This window comes from Panthera tigris, chromosome D2 (genome assembly GCF_018350195.1).
Source record: "Panthera tigris isolate Pti1 chromosome D2, P.tigris_Pti1_mat1.1, whole genome shotgun sequence".
NCBI classification, from domain to species: Eukaryota; Metazoa; Chordata; class Mammalia; order Carnivora; family Felidae; genus Panthera; species Panthera tigris.
In genome coordinates this window covers 53082864-53102865 of record NC_056670.1, presented here as the reverse complement: position 1 = coordinate 53102865, position 20002 = coordinate 53082864, and the positions used below count along the sequence as shown (strand labels likewise).

The window sequence follows — 20002 nt, the reverse complement described above, 5'->3', positions numbered from 1 at the left end:
CCTGAGTAACATTTTTGAGATATAACTGGACAAGTATGACAATCAAAGCAGCCAAAGCAACATTTTGCACATTTTTATGACAAAGACACTAACAGAATCTTTCCCTCTTGCTCTATAAACTTCTGGAACATTCTGATCAGCTCACACAATGGTGCCTCAGGGTGTTAAGCCTGGAAGCCCTGGAAAAGTAGCTCCATCAAAGCCTAGTTTTGCTTTGATATCTCACAGTAGATAGGCCATCAACACTGGCTCAATGAACATCAACTAACATCCTTCTTAGATAATAGAACAGGCTGAAGATGGGAAACAGTGAGGCTTAGGAAAAGGTTTAGACCCATTTATTACTAAATAGTTGGGAAAAAAAACCAGTTTCACTTGGGCACATTTATTTGCAATGTCAAAATCCACAAGAATTTGGTTTTGAAATTACTGATGAAAAGGAACATCAACCAGCAGTCCCAACATCCTGTTGAACAATTTGGAAAAGTTGCCAGCTTCTGAATGACAGACTTAAAAGAGGTGATTATAGGCCAAATAATACAAAGATGAGGTATTTTTTTTTTGAGTGAGTATTAATTTATGGAATTCATTAGATAAAGTGTAGATACAAGCTAAAAATAAAGTTTTAAATGTACTGGTGACAAATTTATAATGGGTTCAAGTGATGTTCCATCTACACATTAAGGCTCTTGTGCGGGGGAACCTCTTATTCCACTTGTAACTATTATCCAAAATGTGATCTAGGTCATGGACTAGACCAGGTGTTTGACATAATTTGATAATTCAAATCTCATACATCCCATTTAACTGCACTATGTAAAGTCCAATATTCTCTGTTAGGAATCTTTTTGACTTACTTTTGAAGTCTAAGGATTAAAAATAATTGGCACTAACTAGCTTGGTGATTTCACCTCTAAGGAGATTAATACTAAGAGATCTTACTTCCTGAACATTTTTGAAAATTTTATTTGACATCTGGGATTGCTTCAGAATAATCAGGGGAGGGGAAAGCAGTGAGTTGGAGATGAATTGATCATGACTGAGAATCTTTGAAGGTAAAACATAGATACATGGAAATGAAGTTTACTATTATCTCTACTTTTATATGTGCTTGACATTTTCCATAAAAATGGGAGGAAACATGAACCAAATAAATAAAACTAGATGCTCTGTTCCATTTCATCTTAAGCTATCAATCCTGGAGTGATGTTGGATTCTCTTTCTCTCCTCTTCCAACATCATAGCTTTATACTTAAGTCATTGACTAGGCTCTGAAAAGTCAACACTAATGAATAATGATACTTATTAGATGCTTGTAGTTATTACAACAAATTCAAAGGTTTATGATTCCAGTCATAACTCTGGCACTTGTCTCTTCTTACTTCACAGTTGTGAAAAACAAGATTGCTCAGCTTTGCTCCAAGTAACATCCAAAGCCTTCCTTATGTTCCAGAGCTTTGTTTCATTCTGAATAGGCAGTATCAGTGATGGACAGAATAGAATAAGGCAAAAATAGATACTGAGAAATACCTCCCATGCTCACTGCTTTACAAACTGCCCCATGGTTGGGGCAGCCACTTCAAAACTGTACACTCTAAGTCACCAGAAGAAAGAGCTTTCAGCACTAGTTCCCCTTATGTTGAAATTAGATGCAAAACAGAGCAGGAAATAGATATTAGTGGGCAGAACTTGCCCACGCATGTCAGGGAAATAAAACAGAGGATTCCCAGTAGAATTTGTATCTGCGTGTCCATTGCTTATCCCTAGCACCTGTAATACTGCCCATCCCATAGTGGACACTGAATAAATATTTGTTAAACAAAAGGAATTCAATTTACATTAAATTCTTGTCATTACTACATTACTAGATTGAATGTTCCTTAGAGCAGGGGCTTACCCTTATTTACTTTTGTGTCCCCAGCCCTGAGCACAGTTCCTGGTTAAATAATGCTTGTTGAACTAGATATTTCAAGGATTAAAATCTCTGGCTAAAATGGAAGCTACATGTAAAAATATGAATGAATCTCACCAACCTAAGTTGAGAGAAAGAAGCCAGAACATAATAAAAAAAAAAAAACAAAACAAAAAAACCAAAACCAAAACCAAAACAAAACCAAAACAAAACAAAAACAAAAACAACCCACAAACCCCATCAAAACTCGCTATACTGCCAGAAATCGAGATAGTGGTTACCATTGGAGATGGGTGGTAACTGGAAGGGAGCTCAAGGGGCGTCTTTGGGGGTAATGATAGTGCTTAGTTTCTTGACCTGGATGCTGATTACAAAGATATTCACTTTATAAAAAACCACAGTGGTGTGGAAGCAGGAATGAACAGGTAGAGCACAGAGGAATTTTAGGGCTGTGAAAATACTCTGTATGGTACCAGAATGATGGGTACATATTATCATACATTTGTCAAAACCCTAGAATCTACAACATCAGAAGTGAGCCATTATGTAAACTAGGGACCCTGGGTATTAATGTAGGTTTATCAATTGTAACAAATGTCCCACTGTGGCGGGGGATATTGGTAATGGGGGAGGGTATGCATGTCTGAGGGTAGGTGGTATATGGGAAATCTCTGTGCCTTCTCTTGAATTTTGCCGTGAACCTAAAACTTCTCTGAAAAACATTCTTAAAAAGTCATCGAGATAAACACTTAGTATATGTACCCTTTTCATTATGTATATTACATTTCAATAAAAAAAGTTTCTTAATAAAAACTAAAAAATAATCACTCTGGTTAAGATAATAATGAGTATCTTAGTCTTTCAATTCTAAATTCAATTGTGGTTTTCTATGGACAAGGATTCTGTAGACAAAGATGTATAAAATTATACATACATTATAAATATAGTTGAATAGGCTATCCATTTTATTATTCTATGTATACTTAAAAGACTAAAAATCATGTTCTATAAAGAGGGTGAAACTCTGATCCTTAATTTTTATGAATTTCTTGAAATATGTTTGATTTCAATATTATGATTTGCCATTGGGCCAGTTGTTAAAGAATCCCACAGTCCCTGTTAAAAGGAAACTGTGCTACTCCATACCATCTTCACACATGACAGACCTAGAGCAGATCAAGGCGGCATGTTTTATAGAGCACAAACTCTGTCCCTTTCCACAGATTACTAGGGCTAGGACTCATGTCTTTATCCAGAATAGCTGATCCTGGGGTCAGTCAGCCTCCCAAGGGCCAAATACCCTGGTTCAAAAGGCAAATTAGGCTAAAGATAAGTCCCTTCCTGGGTATTTGGAATCAGCAAACAGAGATGGAGCCAGCCAGCAGAGGAGCTGAAGGAGAAAGGATGCCTCAGGGTTGAGTTAGCTCCCTGGCAGGCAAAGTATGAGCCAGGCACACTTACGAGAGAGCAGAATGTGGAGGAGGCCTTGCAAAGGGAAGGTTGTGTGAATGTTGAAGCAGGGGAGATGCCTAGGTCTGTGTTAGATCCTAAGCCACAGCTTCTTAATCTTGGTTGCACTTGGAAAGACCTGAGAAGCTTTAAAAATATGGTGGTAACTGGTTCTTACCCTGAGGGGTTCTAGTTAAATTCTACACTTGGGGTGTGGCCTGGTCGTGAGGATGTTTAAAAGCTCCTTAGGTGACTCTTATATGCAGCCTGGGCTGCATATGGTACGCTTCCCTTCCAGGTCACTTACACTACCCCCTCTTTACCCGTGGTGGCTGAGAGAGCAGTTCGCTCCTTGTAGCAAGTCTAGTTGGAGCAGTGGCTCTGGGACATAGAGGTGCTGTGGATGGTCCTGTCCCCATAACTACATGTAGTAAGACTCTGCAATAATATGACTCAGATTTGACAACCATGCTCACAAAAGCAGCATCATAGAAGGGTTGGTGGGGACCAATGTACCATCTGAATGAACTTGATACTCTGAGGCACAAATCAGAGATCTAGACCCCATAGGCTTGCCAAGCAGCCATCCTGTGGGTTGGTGTGGAGATAGTCTAGAATTTGCTCTTCACCTCTGGTCCTATGGGAACCTGTGAGGTCTCTGCCACTTCCTCTATTCTTAGGGAAGGAAAACATCAGGCATTTCCCCCTAGAGTTTTGGTAGAGGTGCACACAGGGATGTGTGTTGACCGATCTGACCTTGCCCCCAAAGGTAATGCACTTATATCTCTTAGTCATCACCCTCATGAATTCAGTAAGAAAGGGGACTGTAGGAGGAATGAGGAGGACTTTATTTCCTCTCTGCAACCAAGGGAGTGTATGTTTCCTTACAAGAAGGAGATTTAGGAAGACTGTACATACCAACTGTTAATTCCAGGCAGGCAATAGCTCATTCTTTAAATGATGGTTGTTGCCTTCATAATAGCCTATATTTCATAGATTCTTGCTGGATTATCTTATTTGGTCTTTGGAAAAACTCTGTGAAAGTGGTAGAGGAGATATTAATATCTGTTTGACAAGAGGAAACTGAGGATCAGAGGGCTGTGAAAAGCTTTGCTTAAGGTCATGAGGCCCAAGACTCCTTGTCCAGTGCCCTGGTATTGACACACCTGGTAGCCTGTCAGTATAGGGTCACATAATGACTTAATAGCTACATTCTGGCAGACAACCGTAGCAACACTGTTCGGCTCATAAGGATTTAAGAAATACAATGAAACAATAATCCCCTTTTTAAAGGAACTAATTAATGTGAGTAGTCTCAAAGTGATATTAAAACCTTTTAAACCTGTATTTTTTTTTCAAGTAAAGACTTTAAAACTTTTGAATGCAGTTTGGTGTATTCTGCTTATGAACACTATATGCTCATTGTAGAAATTCTGCAAAACACAGAAATGCTTAAAGGAAAAACTAAAGATTACATAATCATACTACCCAAAGATATTGATATGCATACATATGGTACATATTCTTTCTTTGCTTTTATTCTTAAAATGTTCTTTCCTACATAAAGATCAATGAACTATTACCTACATCTACCCCCTTAAAAAATTTTTTTTTAAACATTTGACTCCTTGATCCATTTGGGACTTACTTTTATGTATAATATGAGGTGAGATACTGCCTTGATTCTTTCCTAAATACTTACCCAAACTTACTCAAAACCTTTTATTGAATAATTAATGCTGTCTCCATTTGTGAGTGTTGCTTCCTTCAAAGGTCTGCTATGTTATTGGTTTCCCAAGAATCAAATGTTGGATTTATTTATTATTCCAATTGCTTTCTAGTTTATTATTTTGTCTAATTATTATTTATTTTCTCTTGTTTTCCTTAGGATATTTAGCTTAGTGCTCAATTCATATATGTTTATTCTTTCTGATTTAAAATGAAACTATTTAGAAATATGACTTTACTTCTGAGTAAAGCATCCAGTAAGTTTTGATAGGTAATAATCTTTTTTTTAAAATGAAATATATACTTTTTATTGATAACACATATCACATCACCATCAAGAATGCTCTGACCTTGGAGAAGAGCACTTTATTTATTTTTTCAATATATGAACTTTATTGTCAAATTGGTTTCCATACAACACCCAGTGCTCATCCCAAAAGGTGCCCTCCTCAATACCCATCACCCACCCTCCCCTGCCTCCCACCCCCCGGTAATAATCTTTTCAAATTGCATATTTGATTGCCTCAAGCATTTAGAATAATATTCTTAAAATTCCCTATCAATGATAGGTTTTTTAAAAAAGCTTTCATGATTTTATTGTTAATATCGCAGTGGGAACAGAGGATGGTATCTGAAAAGTATCTGCTAGCCTCAAGCTCCAGTTCCTCCCTCTGGTGCCTACATCCAACTGCTTAGATGGCAGGAGGGGGTGTGTGTGGGGGTCGCATGTCTTCGCAAGCAATAAATTAACACCAAGGCCATAAAATTGTTAGGGGGTTCCTGGTTGAATTCAAAAGCTAGGACCAGAGCATTTAATTCAAAGGAACAAAAAGGTGGGTGACAGGGTCAGCGCGGAGCTCAGAGTCCTGAGGGAAACCGAGGTAACAACAGAGAAGTAAAGAAATGAGCAGAAGATCAGAGAATTAGGATCTAGCTACACTGGAAGAAGGTCAAGTTTCAGGCTGCCCAACGTCCAGCCAAGAGGCTGGAGATGGAAGTCCACAAGAGCAAAAGGACTGGGCGGGCACATGTGTTGATGCCAAGACTAATGGGCCGCTGAAGTGGTTTCCTGCCCTGGTTCCTCACCTCTCCAGGGACCGCAGGAGGAGCACAGTGAAGAGGGAATCAGGAAGACTGGCTCTTAATTCCCAGAATTAACCATAAATACTCCGTGTGGCCTTGAGACTTCTCCTGGCTGTGTTGTCAAATGAGGGGGCAAGACAAGGTATTTTAGGTTGTTTCCAGCTTCAAATATATATGAATCTATGCTTGTAGCATTGTGGGCTTCATTCATGGAAGAGTAGGACTGGGCTCTGCATGGGGAGCTGCAGATAGCTGAATAGGAGGAGTAATCCTGCTGAGAAAATCTCCCCTAGTCTCCAACCAGACTGCTGATCTGGCCATGTGCCAGCATCCCCTGACTCTAATGATACCTACTACTTCAAATTCCCTCTAGTCACTTGTGATATCTCGATTACCATTAGAATTGTCATTCACACACGAGTGGCCTGCGTTGTGTCTTCTAGGCCAGAGCAGATTCTTCTGGCTATTTGGGGCGGGGGCGGGGGGGGGGGACGATGGAGATGATTTAGGAGGGCTCTCCCATATAATCTCCCCTCAGTAAGGACTACTCTGCATGAAGAAGAAAAGAGTGATCAGCCAGTACTTTCACTTGGAGATGGCATTAATCAGATATAGACTAGAGAATCTGGTTTCGAAGCTTGTAATTGTCACTTATGATGTACACGATACATAAAGTAGGTGAATCTGTTTCATCATCTGTCAAGATCAGAATTATGATAACCAAAAGACTTCCCGGAAGATTCTAAGAATTACCTGAGAGAATGTACGTGAGCATGTCTCCAATGCTTCTGCCAGAGAATAATCAAAGAGCATAGACATAAAACATCAGATCTGGAAGAGCCGTTAGATATAGTGAAGAACCTTAGTTTTACTGCTAGGGAAACTGAGGTCTAGTGAGATTGTCACCTGTCCAAGAGAACTGTTATGGGCATCGTCCAAGGAATTAACCAGCCATGGGTAGTGTGTGTGACACAAAAACGCACAATTCCAGGCACATATGCAACATGTGTTATATATGCATATATAGGTAAATGAGAGATCAAGCCACACAGGCTATAAGCTGCTAGAAGATTTAAGGGCATAGCTGGAAAGCTTGCCAACTTGTTTAGAGCTCACTGTGCTTAAATGATTCAGCCCCTTCAGTTACTAATATTCTCCTTTATCTAAAAGAATAGGGCTGGTTGAATGATAATTAATGATAGGCTGATGATTCACCTTAGTTAAATGCACATATTCTAAGTGCATGTGCCATGTGAATAATTTACACTTGAATATTTAAAAATATGTTTTTAAGACAGGAAAGCATTAAAATGGGAAGCATCACACATGAGCACATTATGTCACAGTTTTTTGGTTTTGGGGTTTTTTTTGGTCTCTCATCCCTGCAAAACATTTTCAGTGCAATTCAGCTGACACTTAAGTAGACCACCACCTCTTCATCTGGATTGATAGGAAACAACCCTACTTTAGCTTCATGTAAATCTGGCGGGAGGTGAGGGGCACTCCAGAGAGATATGTAGTTTACATCCTCCTTTTTTTTTTTAATGTTTATTTATTTTTGAGAGGGGGGAGAGGCACAGAGAGGGAGACAGAGGATCCAAAGTGGGCACTGTGTTGACAGCAGAAAGTCCGATGCAGGGCTTGAACTCACGAACTGTGAGATCATGACCTGAGCAGAAGTTGGATACTTAACCAACTGAGCCACCCAGGTGCCCCCAATTCCTCTTTTTTAAGGTGAGAAAACAGGTCTCCATAAGTTAAGTGATTTACCTAAGGTCACATACATCTTTTATCAGTGGCAGGGCCAGGATTAGAATGTAGGTGTTAGAGTTGCAGGGATTCCCTTGGGGATATTCTTGGCATGCATACTAGCAAAGATTAGAGCATGGATCTACCTCATTGCTTTTATAGTCTATTACCTCTCATCCCAGGATAGTCAAACTTTTCCTTTCTAGGAGTTGGCATTACTAGTCAACAGCCCATCCTCCTGACGTGTGTAAATTCAGCGTGTATTGCCCTGGTCTTGAAGCACCAAGGAGAAGGGACTTAAATTTTAAGCCTATTCTGTGACAAGCCTCATCTTCAGCAGCTTGCCATCTATTAACTCATTTTAATCTTAAAATGAACACTTAATTTAGGTTTTATATTCTCCTCTTAAAATATAAAGAAAAACCAAAGTGAGAGAGGTAAAGTAATTTGAAGCCTGTAACTGGCAGAGCTGGGATTCTGTGCTTAGACTGGTAATGGTCATAGGCAAGGCCACGCTTCCTCTTTTTAATCCCATCAGATCTGCCCACTTATCTGCTACAAATCTGGAACAGCCTTGCCCAGTTGTTCCCTGAGTATATTCCCTGAAATATGAGGCGTTATAGGGTTGAGAGATTGTACATGAACAACAACAACAACAATAATCCAAATAAGTCTGGGAAAAGTGAGTAAGTGAAGATAATTGAAGATAATCTTAATTACACGGATCTTTCTATCCTTAAACAGAGACTCTTCAAAAGGGAATGAAATATGCAATTTCCCAATTTTATTGATCATGGGACCCTTTTATCACTGAGCTTTATGTAAAACGAATATTCCACGGAACATACCCACAGAAATGTTGGATTAGCCATTTGGGAAATAGCTGTGATGGAACCTGCTCCAGACAAAAACGGTGAGAGTGTAGATTTAAGTTCAGGGGCATTTTTCCTTTAACATGCTGCAAGTGGTAATCTACTTCTTCAGGAAGATGGAGCACCCACTGGGAGGTGCCAGAGAAGCTGTGTGTGCCAAGCTGCTTGACCAGGTGGACAGTGTGGCAGGGAGGTGTCCTCCCAGATCTCACACCCGATGAATCCACACTAACAAGATGGTCTGAGTTAGGCCTTATATGGAGATAAATGGTTTCATGTATCCTCCAAGATGGAATTCTTTGTATCTGCCTAAGCACTGCTAGCAAGGCTTTCTAAAAGAAGGTGGGGTACAAATAATTAATCTAATAAATAATATGCATACCAAAGGCATAGATTCCCAATATCCTATGAGATGTTAAGAAAAGTGAAATGACATGAAATAATTCCAGAGGCTTTTCTAAGCCCAAGTGCCTGTGAATAGTCAAGGTGGGGGTAAAAAGTGCAGTTTCCCAAATTTATTTGAGCACAGACGCATTTCTTTCAGGACAGTTGTTCCACAGGACACAGGTTTAGAAAATGCTGGTCTAAGGCATAACTTTAAAGTATATAAGTCCTTTTTCATTTACTATTTTTTTCCTCTCTCTCTTTTTTTCAAGTAAGGAGACCAGAGCTTACACATACAAATGAGAGTTGAATCCTAGGGAAACGAGATGTTCTTGCCAGTAATGCTGCCACTCTTTCAAAGGGCTTTTGAAACTCCTTCTCATTAATTGTGTCCAGGAATCAGGACACATTCCCCTGAATACCCTCATTAATGGCAAAGGTTGACCCTTTGGGAGGGGGTTGGATTTTGGGAACAGAACTGTGCAAAGTCAAGCCCGGTGATTCATGTTCAAGAGGAAGTAGACGAAAGTAATTAAAAGTGAGGACATGGGTTTAAACCCCAGATGTGCCACTTAGGAAGGGTGAGACATTGAGGAGGTTACCTAAAACCCTTCTAGGACTCAGTGCTTCCTCTGTGGAATGGAGGTAATCATACGCCCTCATAGGGTTATTGTGATGATGAAGTTAAAGAAAAGAGAGAAAGAGAGAGAGAGAGAGAGAGAGAGAGAGAGAGAGAGATCTATAAAGTGCTTAGCATCAGGCGATTCAAAAATGACAAAAACCCCCTAAAAAGACTGCCTGGTTTTACTGCATGGCTTGTAAAGTGGCAGCAAAGACAATTCTCAGAGAAGGACCTAGAAAGGCTTTGCCATGGAAGCATAGAAGGGAGGAATCTATGACCTTCCACAGGAATTCGCTGCAACTCCAGAGTTATTTGTACATACAAATTCTTGTCTGTTTATTTTTTTTTTAAAGGTTCGTTGCTTTTTAATCACACCTGACACAGGCAAACACTTGCCATCTCGCCATGCAAACAGGCACAATTCCTTTCTAGTCCCTGCCCATGGGAGGGATAGTGAAATATTGTTTTATCATCAGCCACCATGAGAAATTGAGAACTACATTATTATTTTAATAATGATTCTATAATAGTCAATTCCATATTATGAGGCTCTTTCATTTAACAATCCAATTTACTGGTTTGTTAGAACTGATACAATAAATTTTGTCCATTTCTTTAACAAGACCACTTTCTATATTATAATTTAAAGTAACTCTATTTGTAGAATAGAACAGAATACAATAGAATTGTTTTAATCCAGGAAGACGCCTTAGTTAATTGAATGTAAAGGTTTCAAAATGTCAACTTACATTTTATTTGGTGTTTATCCTTTAAAAAAATCTGCTTCCAGGGGCGCCTGGGCGGCTCAGTCGGTTGAGCGTCCTACTTCAGCTCAGGTCACGATCTCACGGTTCGTGAGTTTGAGCCCCGAGTCAGGCTCTGGGCTGATGGCTCAAAGCCTGGAGCCTGCTTCTGATTCTGTGTCTCCCTCTCTCTCTGCCCCTCCCCCATTCATGCTCTGTCTCTCTCTGTCTCAAAAATAAATAAACATTAAAAAAAAATTAAAAAAAAATCTGCTTCCAGATTTTTGCCTTTTCCTGAAAATAAGGAAAATATGACCCCATGTTCATGTACCATATTCTCATCAGCAATAATCAGTTGGAGCAGAGGATGTCATTTTTAGGCAAGGCATGTCTTCTCTGGTTTACCCCAGTCACTACCAGGCCCTAAGGTCTTATACCCAGCTGATTCCTTTATTTATGCTACCACCCAACCCCCGCTGGCAGTTGAGTTTGAGAACCATAATTGGTCTATCTCTGGTATTCTCTACATATAAAATCTGAGGCCCATGGACATTTTGTGACCAACCCAAGTTCAGAAAGCTCATTAATGGCTGAACTGGATTGAAACAAATGTCTTCTAGCGCAGACTTCTTTCTATCCTGTCACAGAACCACTCATCTGAATACTGGTCAGTGTTCATTATTTTGAACAAAATCATGTTTTACAAAATGTGGTGCATTTTTTCATGAGGAGGAAGTGACAGCATTCTGCTTCCTCTCTGTCCCTGACCCCAAGAAAGGTAAATAGTTCATGTTTTCTGTCAGAAGTATTTGAAGGAAAGATTTCTTAGCAGGTTCTGATGGAGACCTATGCGTAGAACAACAAAATTTTGAATCTAGGATCCTAAGCAAACCCAGCCCATACAATCGGATGCTAATCTAATGTTGTGGTCAGTCAAATTAAAGTGATTTTCAGTGCTCGCTTCAGCCCCATATATACTAAAGTGATTTTCAAAAACTATAATAAAAGCTAACATTTAATATTGACTTACAGGCACAGTGCCAAGTACTTTATTTTTCATTTTTGAATGAAAATTTTTTTGCTTTATTGCTTCATTTAATCTTTACTGTAATCCTGTGCAATCTATGATTCGTCCCCATTTTGCAGATGCAGATAATGAGGCTTGATAAAACTTGCTCCAACTCATAGAACTACTAAGCAACAGAGTGGAAACCGAACCCATGTTTATTTCACCATAAAACCTGTGTTCTTTGCTACTTGCCACATTGCCAGCTCTCCAGGGTTAGCCATTTGGATATCACAGCTGTCACCACAAAGCCCCTTCAATCATTCTGTAGCCTATATCTCAACAGTTGGCACAAGTCACCATCATCACCAATCAACTGGATATCATTTTGAACAAAATGAGAAAGCCAATCAAGACTGGCTTACAATAGGGGCACCCGGGTGGCTCAGTCAGTTGAGCATCCAACTTTGGCTCAGGTCCTGATCTCATGGGTCAGGTCATCTCATGGTTCGTGAGTTCATGTCCTGCATCAGGCTCTGTGCTGACAGCTCGGAGCCTGGAGCCTGCTTCCGATTCTGTGTCTCCCTCTCTCTCTGCCCCTCCCCTGCTCATGTACTGTCTCTCTCTCTCTCTCTCTCTCTCAAAAATAAATAAACATTAAAAAAAATTTTTTAAAGACTAGTTTACGATAAAATTGTTTAAAAAAGAGACTACATTATGATACATTCAAAATCAGGCAATTATAATTTACCTTATTAGGGATCTCTGTTAACTGAGAGCTGCCATATCAGGTCAGGGAGGGAGGTGACACTCATCTCTGTGTCCCTAACAAAGTCCAATGCTATGCCTGTTGCATAGCAGAATCCAAAAATGTGTTTATGAAATGGGAAGCTTTTTGCTTTCATTTTGTTACTGCTTGCCACGATGCAATGAATAAATACTTTTAGCTAAGCAAATATAAATAAGTCAAAAAGGAAATTACCCTATGTTAATGAATTTTTTTTTTCATCTTCATACTCTTTAAGCTTAAGCAACATTTCCCTTTGGATGTCTTGTTGGACAGGATAATGGGGGAATTTTACCCTTCATAAGAGAGAAGCTAGTTGACCTCCAGAATCAATAGAGAACCTGGGAGAAATATTTGATTTCTTACATGTCAAAGGCCTAGTAGAAGTCCAAGTGGGACAGAAGAGACTCAGGCAGTGCGTCTCAGGAAAGGCTTTGAAAGCTTTGCCTTTTACGTTCTGGTATACTGGAAATCTCTGGTGAAGTTTAACATCATAACACCATGCTTTTTTCCTTTCCTTTTTTTTTTAAAGTATAATTTTTATGTACAAATAACACACCTGACACAGAAGAGAGGATTGGGACAGCCCAGGAGTAGGTGTGAAGAGACGGGCTGGGGGGGGGGGGGAAGCATAAAGAAAGTGAAGAGGCAGGGAACAGGGAGGACGGGGTCTCCAGGTAAACTTCTACTGGCCCTGGCCTCTCCTGGGGAAGAGGATGTGGCCATGCCTCGCAGTCTGCCTTCCACTATTTTGTTCTGGTCCCAAAAGCAAGGTAGTTTCTTGACTAGACTCTCTGCCTGACCCACTCAAATTTAGTCTATATCTAGGTCTTCAGGAGGGAGGAGGGTAGAAGTCCTCCAGTAACCTGAACCTCAGAGCCAGGGGCTCCCCACATTGTGTTCTATCCCACACTTTCTAGGTCAACCTGGGTCCCTAGGACAGATTGGGGAGCTTCTCTTTGGCTTGAGAGAATATCACCCAACCATTACTCTCTTTGTAGGAATAGTCCTTGGTTCCTAGGGAAGGGGGACGATTCCCAACTTAAGGTGCCAGTATGCAGGAGGGAACTGAGAGGGTACCTGGGTGGCTCAGTTGGTTGAGCTTTGGCCTCAGCTCAGGTTATGATCTCGCAGTTTGTGAGTTCAAGCTCCGCGTTGGGCTCTGTGCTGACAGCTCAGAGCCTGGAGCCTGTTTCAGATTCTGTGTCTCCCTCTCTCTCTGCTCCTCCCCCGCTCGTGCTCTGTCTCTGTCTCTCTCAAAAATAAATAAACATTAAAAAAATTTTTTTTAAAAAAGGAGGGAACTGAGTCGGTGAACAACACCTTTATTCTGAGGCTGAAGAAAATCTCTTCACTTTTTTTTCTTTTTTGGTTCAGTTCACTTTCTAGCTCTCCACACAATTAGCTCATGTGAAATCTGATAGGGTACACCGAACATGAAAAAGGATGTGACTATCTACTGATAGGAAAGCAAGAGTATTAAGCATAAAATCTGTGGAAATATGGATTGAATCCAACAAATAACATGCTTAGTCCAGACTTACAACATCTGGGCTCTTTTGTAGGACCTTGGCTATTGATAACCCTCCATGATGTCCAGAGACATGGGGCAGATACAAGCACAAAGAACTCTAGTAAGTGACAGGAAGAACGAGAGACATCTGTAAAATCTATAGAGCTTGAGAAAATAGAGGTCAGGGAATGAGGTACTTCAGTCTGGTATAAATGGAGCCAAGGGAGAGAGAATGTGTGTGTGTGTGTGTGTGTGTGTGTGTGTGTATGTGTGGTGTCAATATTATGAGAGATGACCCTGGACCAATAGCCAAATTCTATTAATACCAATTCAGATGTTCAGTCTTTCTCTGTTTCTAGGGAAACATTAAACATTTCCAAGCACAAGTGTGACTTGATGAGATCTGTGTTTCAGGAAAGTAACACTAATGGAGGAGGGTTAAACAGGCACCCAGTGCACAAACTCCCACAGTGGCCTGAGGGGTGAATTGCAGCCTCATTCAGGGCCATGGCCCTGGGGTGAAGAAGAGGTGGCAGGTTCTCATCCTGTTTGAGAGAGGACTTGTCTGGTTGGAAGTGGATAGTGAGGGATAAGGGGCAGGTAACTCCTAAGTTTCTTGCTTGAATAATTGAAAGGATGAAATACACTTTCAGAGAAAACATTGGTTGTACAGTGTCAGCTTGCAGTCACGACAATTAATTAATTCAAAAGCTCAAAATCAGATCTATGGTCCTTAGGCAAGTTGTAGACAGAACAACCTAGTTAGCTGGCTGAAATTTTTACTTCTTGGTCTATTGTGGGGGGGAGGGGCATCAGCTGGGCATAAACCAAAACAGGCTCATTCACAGCCAGCAAATAATTCCTCTAGAAGCCCTCTTAGCTTTTAGGTCTGGCTTGAGTACTCATCAAAGAGTGCTACATATGGGGTGCCCGGGTGGCTCAGTCATTAAGCGCCCAGCCAGGTCACGATCTCATGGCTGGTGAGTTTCAGCCCAGTGTCAGGCTCTGTGCTGACAGCTCAGAGCCTGGTGCCTGCTTCGGATTCTGTGTCTCCCTCTCTCTCTGCCCCTCCCCTGCTTGTGCTCTGTCTCTCTCTCTCTCTCTCCCTCTCTTTCTCAAAAACAAATAATCATTAAAAAAAATAAAAAAAAAAGAGTGCTACATTTTTCTTAATCTTGTAACCTAAGGATGAAAGGGGGCTGATCACTGCAAAGAAGAGATAGGCCATGGATATATTTTCCCAGACAAAGAATATTTTGAAGGACTAAACAATAAAAACTTAATAAGGATGGATTTATTATTTACCTTGTTCATGGTATTTGCTTTTTCCTTATTTAGTTTTTTTACTTCTTATGGACTATGTACTTGTGTGCCGATTGTGGATTAAGAAAAGAAATAGTGATTTTTTTGATATCTTCTCCCCCACAAGGATCAATTCTATTGCTTCAAACAAGATCAAATCTCATTGGAATAAGTAGAATTTTTTTCTGACCACACTGAATTCTTATATATATAGCAGGATACTAAAATCAACCCTGTAATTTATTCCCTGCATATAGCACTCTCATAAGAATTGGAGGGATTTAGTTTATTAAACATTTTATAAATGAATGGAAATGTGGCCACATTTTATACTCTTCAGTTAGAATTTTACTTCTGGAATGAGCCTTTATCATTGGGGATTTCAGTCTGTAATTGAGAAGAACAGGGCTTTAATGTGTGAAAACACATTTCTGTAAATTGCATTCACTCCAAGCACTGTTCTCCACCGCTAAAATCAAACCCAAGTGAATAATCATTCTCCTTGGTTATGCTTCATGACTGGCCCTATGGAAAACATGAATGAAATTGCATTTTCTTAGGCAAAGTTTTGTTATTGTTGCTGCTTAAAAACCGTAAATAAGACATTTTAAAAATGTTTTGTACAACTAATTTGATGATTTTCTTTCTTTTTTTTTTTTTTTTGGTGATAATTCTATTCTTTCTCTCCTCTCTACAGAGTCTGGGCTTTTGCTGTTCTTGCTCTCCAATGCACATTGCCAGCCATGGCCTACCAGGATCTTTTCCCCCAAAACACGGTATGCAACTTAAGGAGGCACTGCATCCGTTTCCCTCACTACCTGGAGCTGACATTTCAAAAAGCACTTCTCATCATGCTTCTGCAGAAGGTCTGAAAAACCCATAACAAAATTATCAGATTGTTAGCGTGGATGATGGGAATGGGTCATTTCTTTTCCCTTTTCAAAAACAGAGCAAGAAACCAACTGTGTTTGTGTGTCAATCAAGCAGAACTGAGTCTGAAGTTTGCATCTTCACAGGATATGACAGGTCAGTCCACAGTCACAAATGCTTTAGAATTCATTGCAAAACACAAGCAATGGCTGGTGTGATCCGGCCTCGTTTGATGGCAAAAGTCATGCAAAGGCAAATTCAGGCCCCTTTGTCTTCATGTTCCACGGGGAGTTGGCAGCCCACATGGGTTTTTCAGGGCACTGGATGGCCCTACCCCATAGGAGAACTCTTCCTGTCTGTGAACCATCTAGTCCCATCAATGTTATGATTATGGCACAATTCGTATTTGGAGCCTTAGAATTTATTTCCTGCTCAGTGAAAATCAGCTTATTAGACCCTTTCCTGAGGAGCAGGAAGCAGAGAACATTGGGCAGGAAGAATAGGGAGCAAAATCTTTAGGAAACAGGGTCCTGAGATCAGAGACAAACTTTGACACCTGACATTTTTGCATAAGCTCTGCCCTGGCACAAGTCTGCCATGTTGAGGTTACCCAATGTGAGTTAAGTAAGGACATACCGGGCAAGAATCACTCGCCCTTTTGTTATTTCTGAAACCTGAACTGCTTTTAGAAATAAGGGCTGGAATGTTCCATAGGAACTCAGAGCATGGGACACAGGGGCATGGCACACACTCGGTGTGGGCTATTTAAAAACCAGTTCCTTGGCTTCCCTCTGTGATTCTAAATACGTGGAATCACATTACCCCGCAGCAGCCGGTAACTATTCCTATAACACTGTCCGGCATCTGTGCCTGTGAGGCTGGTCCTCCAGCAAAAACAAAGTAGGGGCGTTCTGACTGATGGGGTTGCTCTATCCAGGTTTTCTGTGTCACAGCTAATGTCTATTTAGTGTTGGAATATTAGTATGTGTTGACTGACCCTTCTTGAGTTTTAAGGACTGATCTATTTAACTATCCTGGGGGGAAGGAGGTGCCTCAGCTCATCAAAAGGATGCTTTTTAAATGAGCCATTTATTTATTTAACAAGTGGACAACAGAAGCACAATGTATCGCGTTTTCAGATACAACCAATTCTTACGCTATGGAAGGATTCCAGCACTGGAGACTTTGCCTCTTCATGTGCTCTTTGCCTGACTCTTCTTTGGGTCTGTTTGATGTGTAAACACTTCCCCTAATCACACCACTAGCCATCAATCAGGTAAATCCCTTAAGAATATTCTACTCAATTGTGTATCACTCAAAGACATTAGCTGGTAGAAAGACATTAGCCAACATTGTTACATAATGTCATAACACCTGATCGGGTTTGTGAATCAATGACATACACAAACCAGTTTTGGGATTTCATATAGATAAAGCAATATATTAACAGATTTAACCGAGGTTTTTTTTTTTTAGCTTTATAGCTTTATGTAAAAAATTAAACCTCCACCTTTTGTAAAATGTGTAAACAATTTTTCATACCTGATGCCAAGCATTTTATCTACTTAAATCTTGATTATCTCTGGTAACACTCCTTCAATGCATTATCACCTCCATTTTACAGATGAGGAGACTGAGGCTCAGAGAGATTTAGTCATTTGCACAAGATTCCATGTCTAGTTTCTAATGAATAGTGGGGTTAGATTTACACAGGTCTCTCCAATTTCAAATCATGCTGTTTGTCTCTCTCTATATAACTTAAAACAGCCAAGATGGCCAATTAAGGCAAGAAAACAAAAAACAAGCAAGCAAAAAATTTGGGTCTTGAATCATGCAGTTCAGATAGCCAAAACTCAGTTGATTGACAATTGGCTAAATTTCCTCCTGGACCCATGTCACTACAACCCTAGTCTGTTGCCTGATACCTGAGTACCAGGGGACCTCTTGACCCTCACGTGGTCCTGCTCTAAGGACGAGCATTCCAATGGCCCCAACATTACACGTCCAAACAAATTATACATGTGACATTGTGCCTGTGGAGAAATCTGATTTCTTAGTCGAATATTGTTTTTTGACTGTTTTGAGACATAGACTGAATATGTGGTTCCCTCGTGGCTAACTCAAAACATACAGCAAAGACTAATCCTTTGCACTATCCTATATTAATATTTTCCTTCCCTCCTTGTAAGTTATAAATTACAGGAGATTAGAAAACAATCTCACGAGAGTTAATATATTAAGGAGTTACCTCGAAGGAACCCGGATTTGTTTTTCCCCACATGGTAAATCATACAGGGTAGCAGCCGGCCCCAGATCCCTGGGAGACAACATCTTGAGCGCATATGTTACGCAGGGTTCTGTATGGACTAATTCAAAAACTCCAGGGCGAAATAAGCAAAGTTCCCAAGTCAAAAATGAAAGTAAAATAGTGGCATGGAATTGGGATCATTGTTGCAAACATTCCAACAACTTCATAAATAGCCATGAAAGTAGACAGCATTACAGGTTAGCAAATTTACCCTTGCAAGAAACAACCTGCACTGCCCATGTCAAGTCGCAAACAAACCCAGCTACCTCTTACTTTACTGATATTCTTTTTCTTTCCAGAAACACAGTCACATTTGACAAAATTAATATTGAGATCGCTTTACTAGAGGGCTTATCCAAATATATGCTATATTAAAAATAGTCATGATATAAATATTTCTCACAAGAGCTGCAGCGATGGTGTGAATAAAAAACTCCCTTCTGAGATTTCAGTAAAACCAGATCTCACAAAGGATCTGAAAGAAAACAAACAAAAAACAAACAGACAGACAGACACAAAGAGACACACACACACACACACAGAACAAACCTTATGTTAATCCGGTTTAGCAAAACAGTCACTATTTTGACACTATTTTATGAAGTACGATACTGTTCCTTCCCAGATGAAGTAGGAGAGATGAATCGGCTACAGGTTTCCCACAATAATGTTCAGGGGTTGGGGGGTCTCTAAGCAGGTTCCATAGCAGCTAATAAAAATCAAAATTTCTAAATGCAGCAAAATGTTAGCATTGTCAAATGGCCAAGCACGCAAGAGGAATTTCTCTCTCCATGCCCTCCTACCGATACATACAAAAAGCCCCAAATACATCGGCTGGAATTTTTAAATCGTAAATTAGATATCAAAATGCTTACGGGCCTTACAATGAGATAACATCAGGAGGAACGGTGCGTGGAATAGATCTGGCATTCTCACATAAAGCATTATCTTTGGTACAAGTACACACGGCAGGGCATTTTGGCTTCGCTGGTTTCTTCCCCTCAGTCAGCAAAAGCGCAGATAAGAGACATAGGAAATAAGCGATTCTTTTCAGGGGGATGCAGGCATTTCCCATCCTTTGGCTTCTCTCTGATTCCATGCAGTCGAAAAAATATCCCCAAACATGAACAGGGCTTCTGGAATTCAGCTGGTGATTGTCTTGCTCTGAGACCAGGTCACACAGGAGTCCACCCTTTTCCTTTGCCTCTCTGTATCTCTGCTTTTCAAACCGGGGACCTGCAGCTGATTCGTGAGCTGCTCTTCGCTCCAGCAATGCGCTGCTCCGGGAAGAGACCTGTGAGGTGCTGTGTGATGGGAGGGACCCAACGGCTGGAGGAGAGAGCCGACTTGCATCACCACGAGAACACTGAGCACAGACCAGCCTTCAAAGGCAAAGTGAAGTGATGTAACAGAAAATAAACAGCGTTCCGCTTGCACGGGGAGGCTCTTTAATTGTTACCAAAAATAGGATGGCTTTCTGTCTTATTAGTGGGTGGGTGGGTGGGAGCAGTCATCTTGTATCAGATCTCGGCAGTCTCAGAAACCTCTGGGAATTTGCTTTGCATGTAGCAAACCAAAAACTCGCTTTGGAGCCAGCCCTGGCTGGAAAAATGAAGTTAAATGAAACTCTCTCCCTCTGCAGCATTTGGCTAAAACCTTGGTAGTTTTTGCTGA

General features: G+C 40.5%; 1 protein-coding gene across 2 annotated transcripts in view; it reads right to left on the bottom strand.

Moving 5' to 3' along the window:
• LGI1 (leucine rich glioma inactivated 1) overlaps positions 1-19680 on the bottom strand; it is a 38548-nt gene extending 18868 nt beyond the window's left edge. For both annotated transcript variants that reach the window (XM_007080105.3, XM_015536656.2), the window contains exons 1-2: positions 19213-19680; positions 18732-18803 (exon numbers count right to left, since the gene is read on the bottom strand). In XM_007080105.3, the coding sequence (XP_007080167.1) occupies positions 18732-18803; positions 19213-19427 (287 nt within the window). In that variant the 5' untranslated portion in view covers positions 19428-19680. The remainder of the gene's footprint in view (positions 1-18731; positions 18804-19212) is intronic.
• Between the last annotated feature and the right edge of the window lie 322 nt (positions 19681-20002).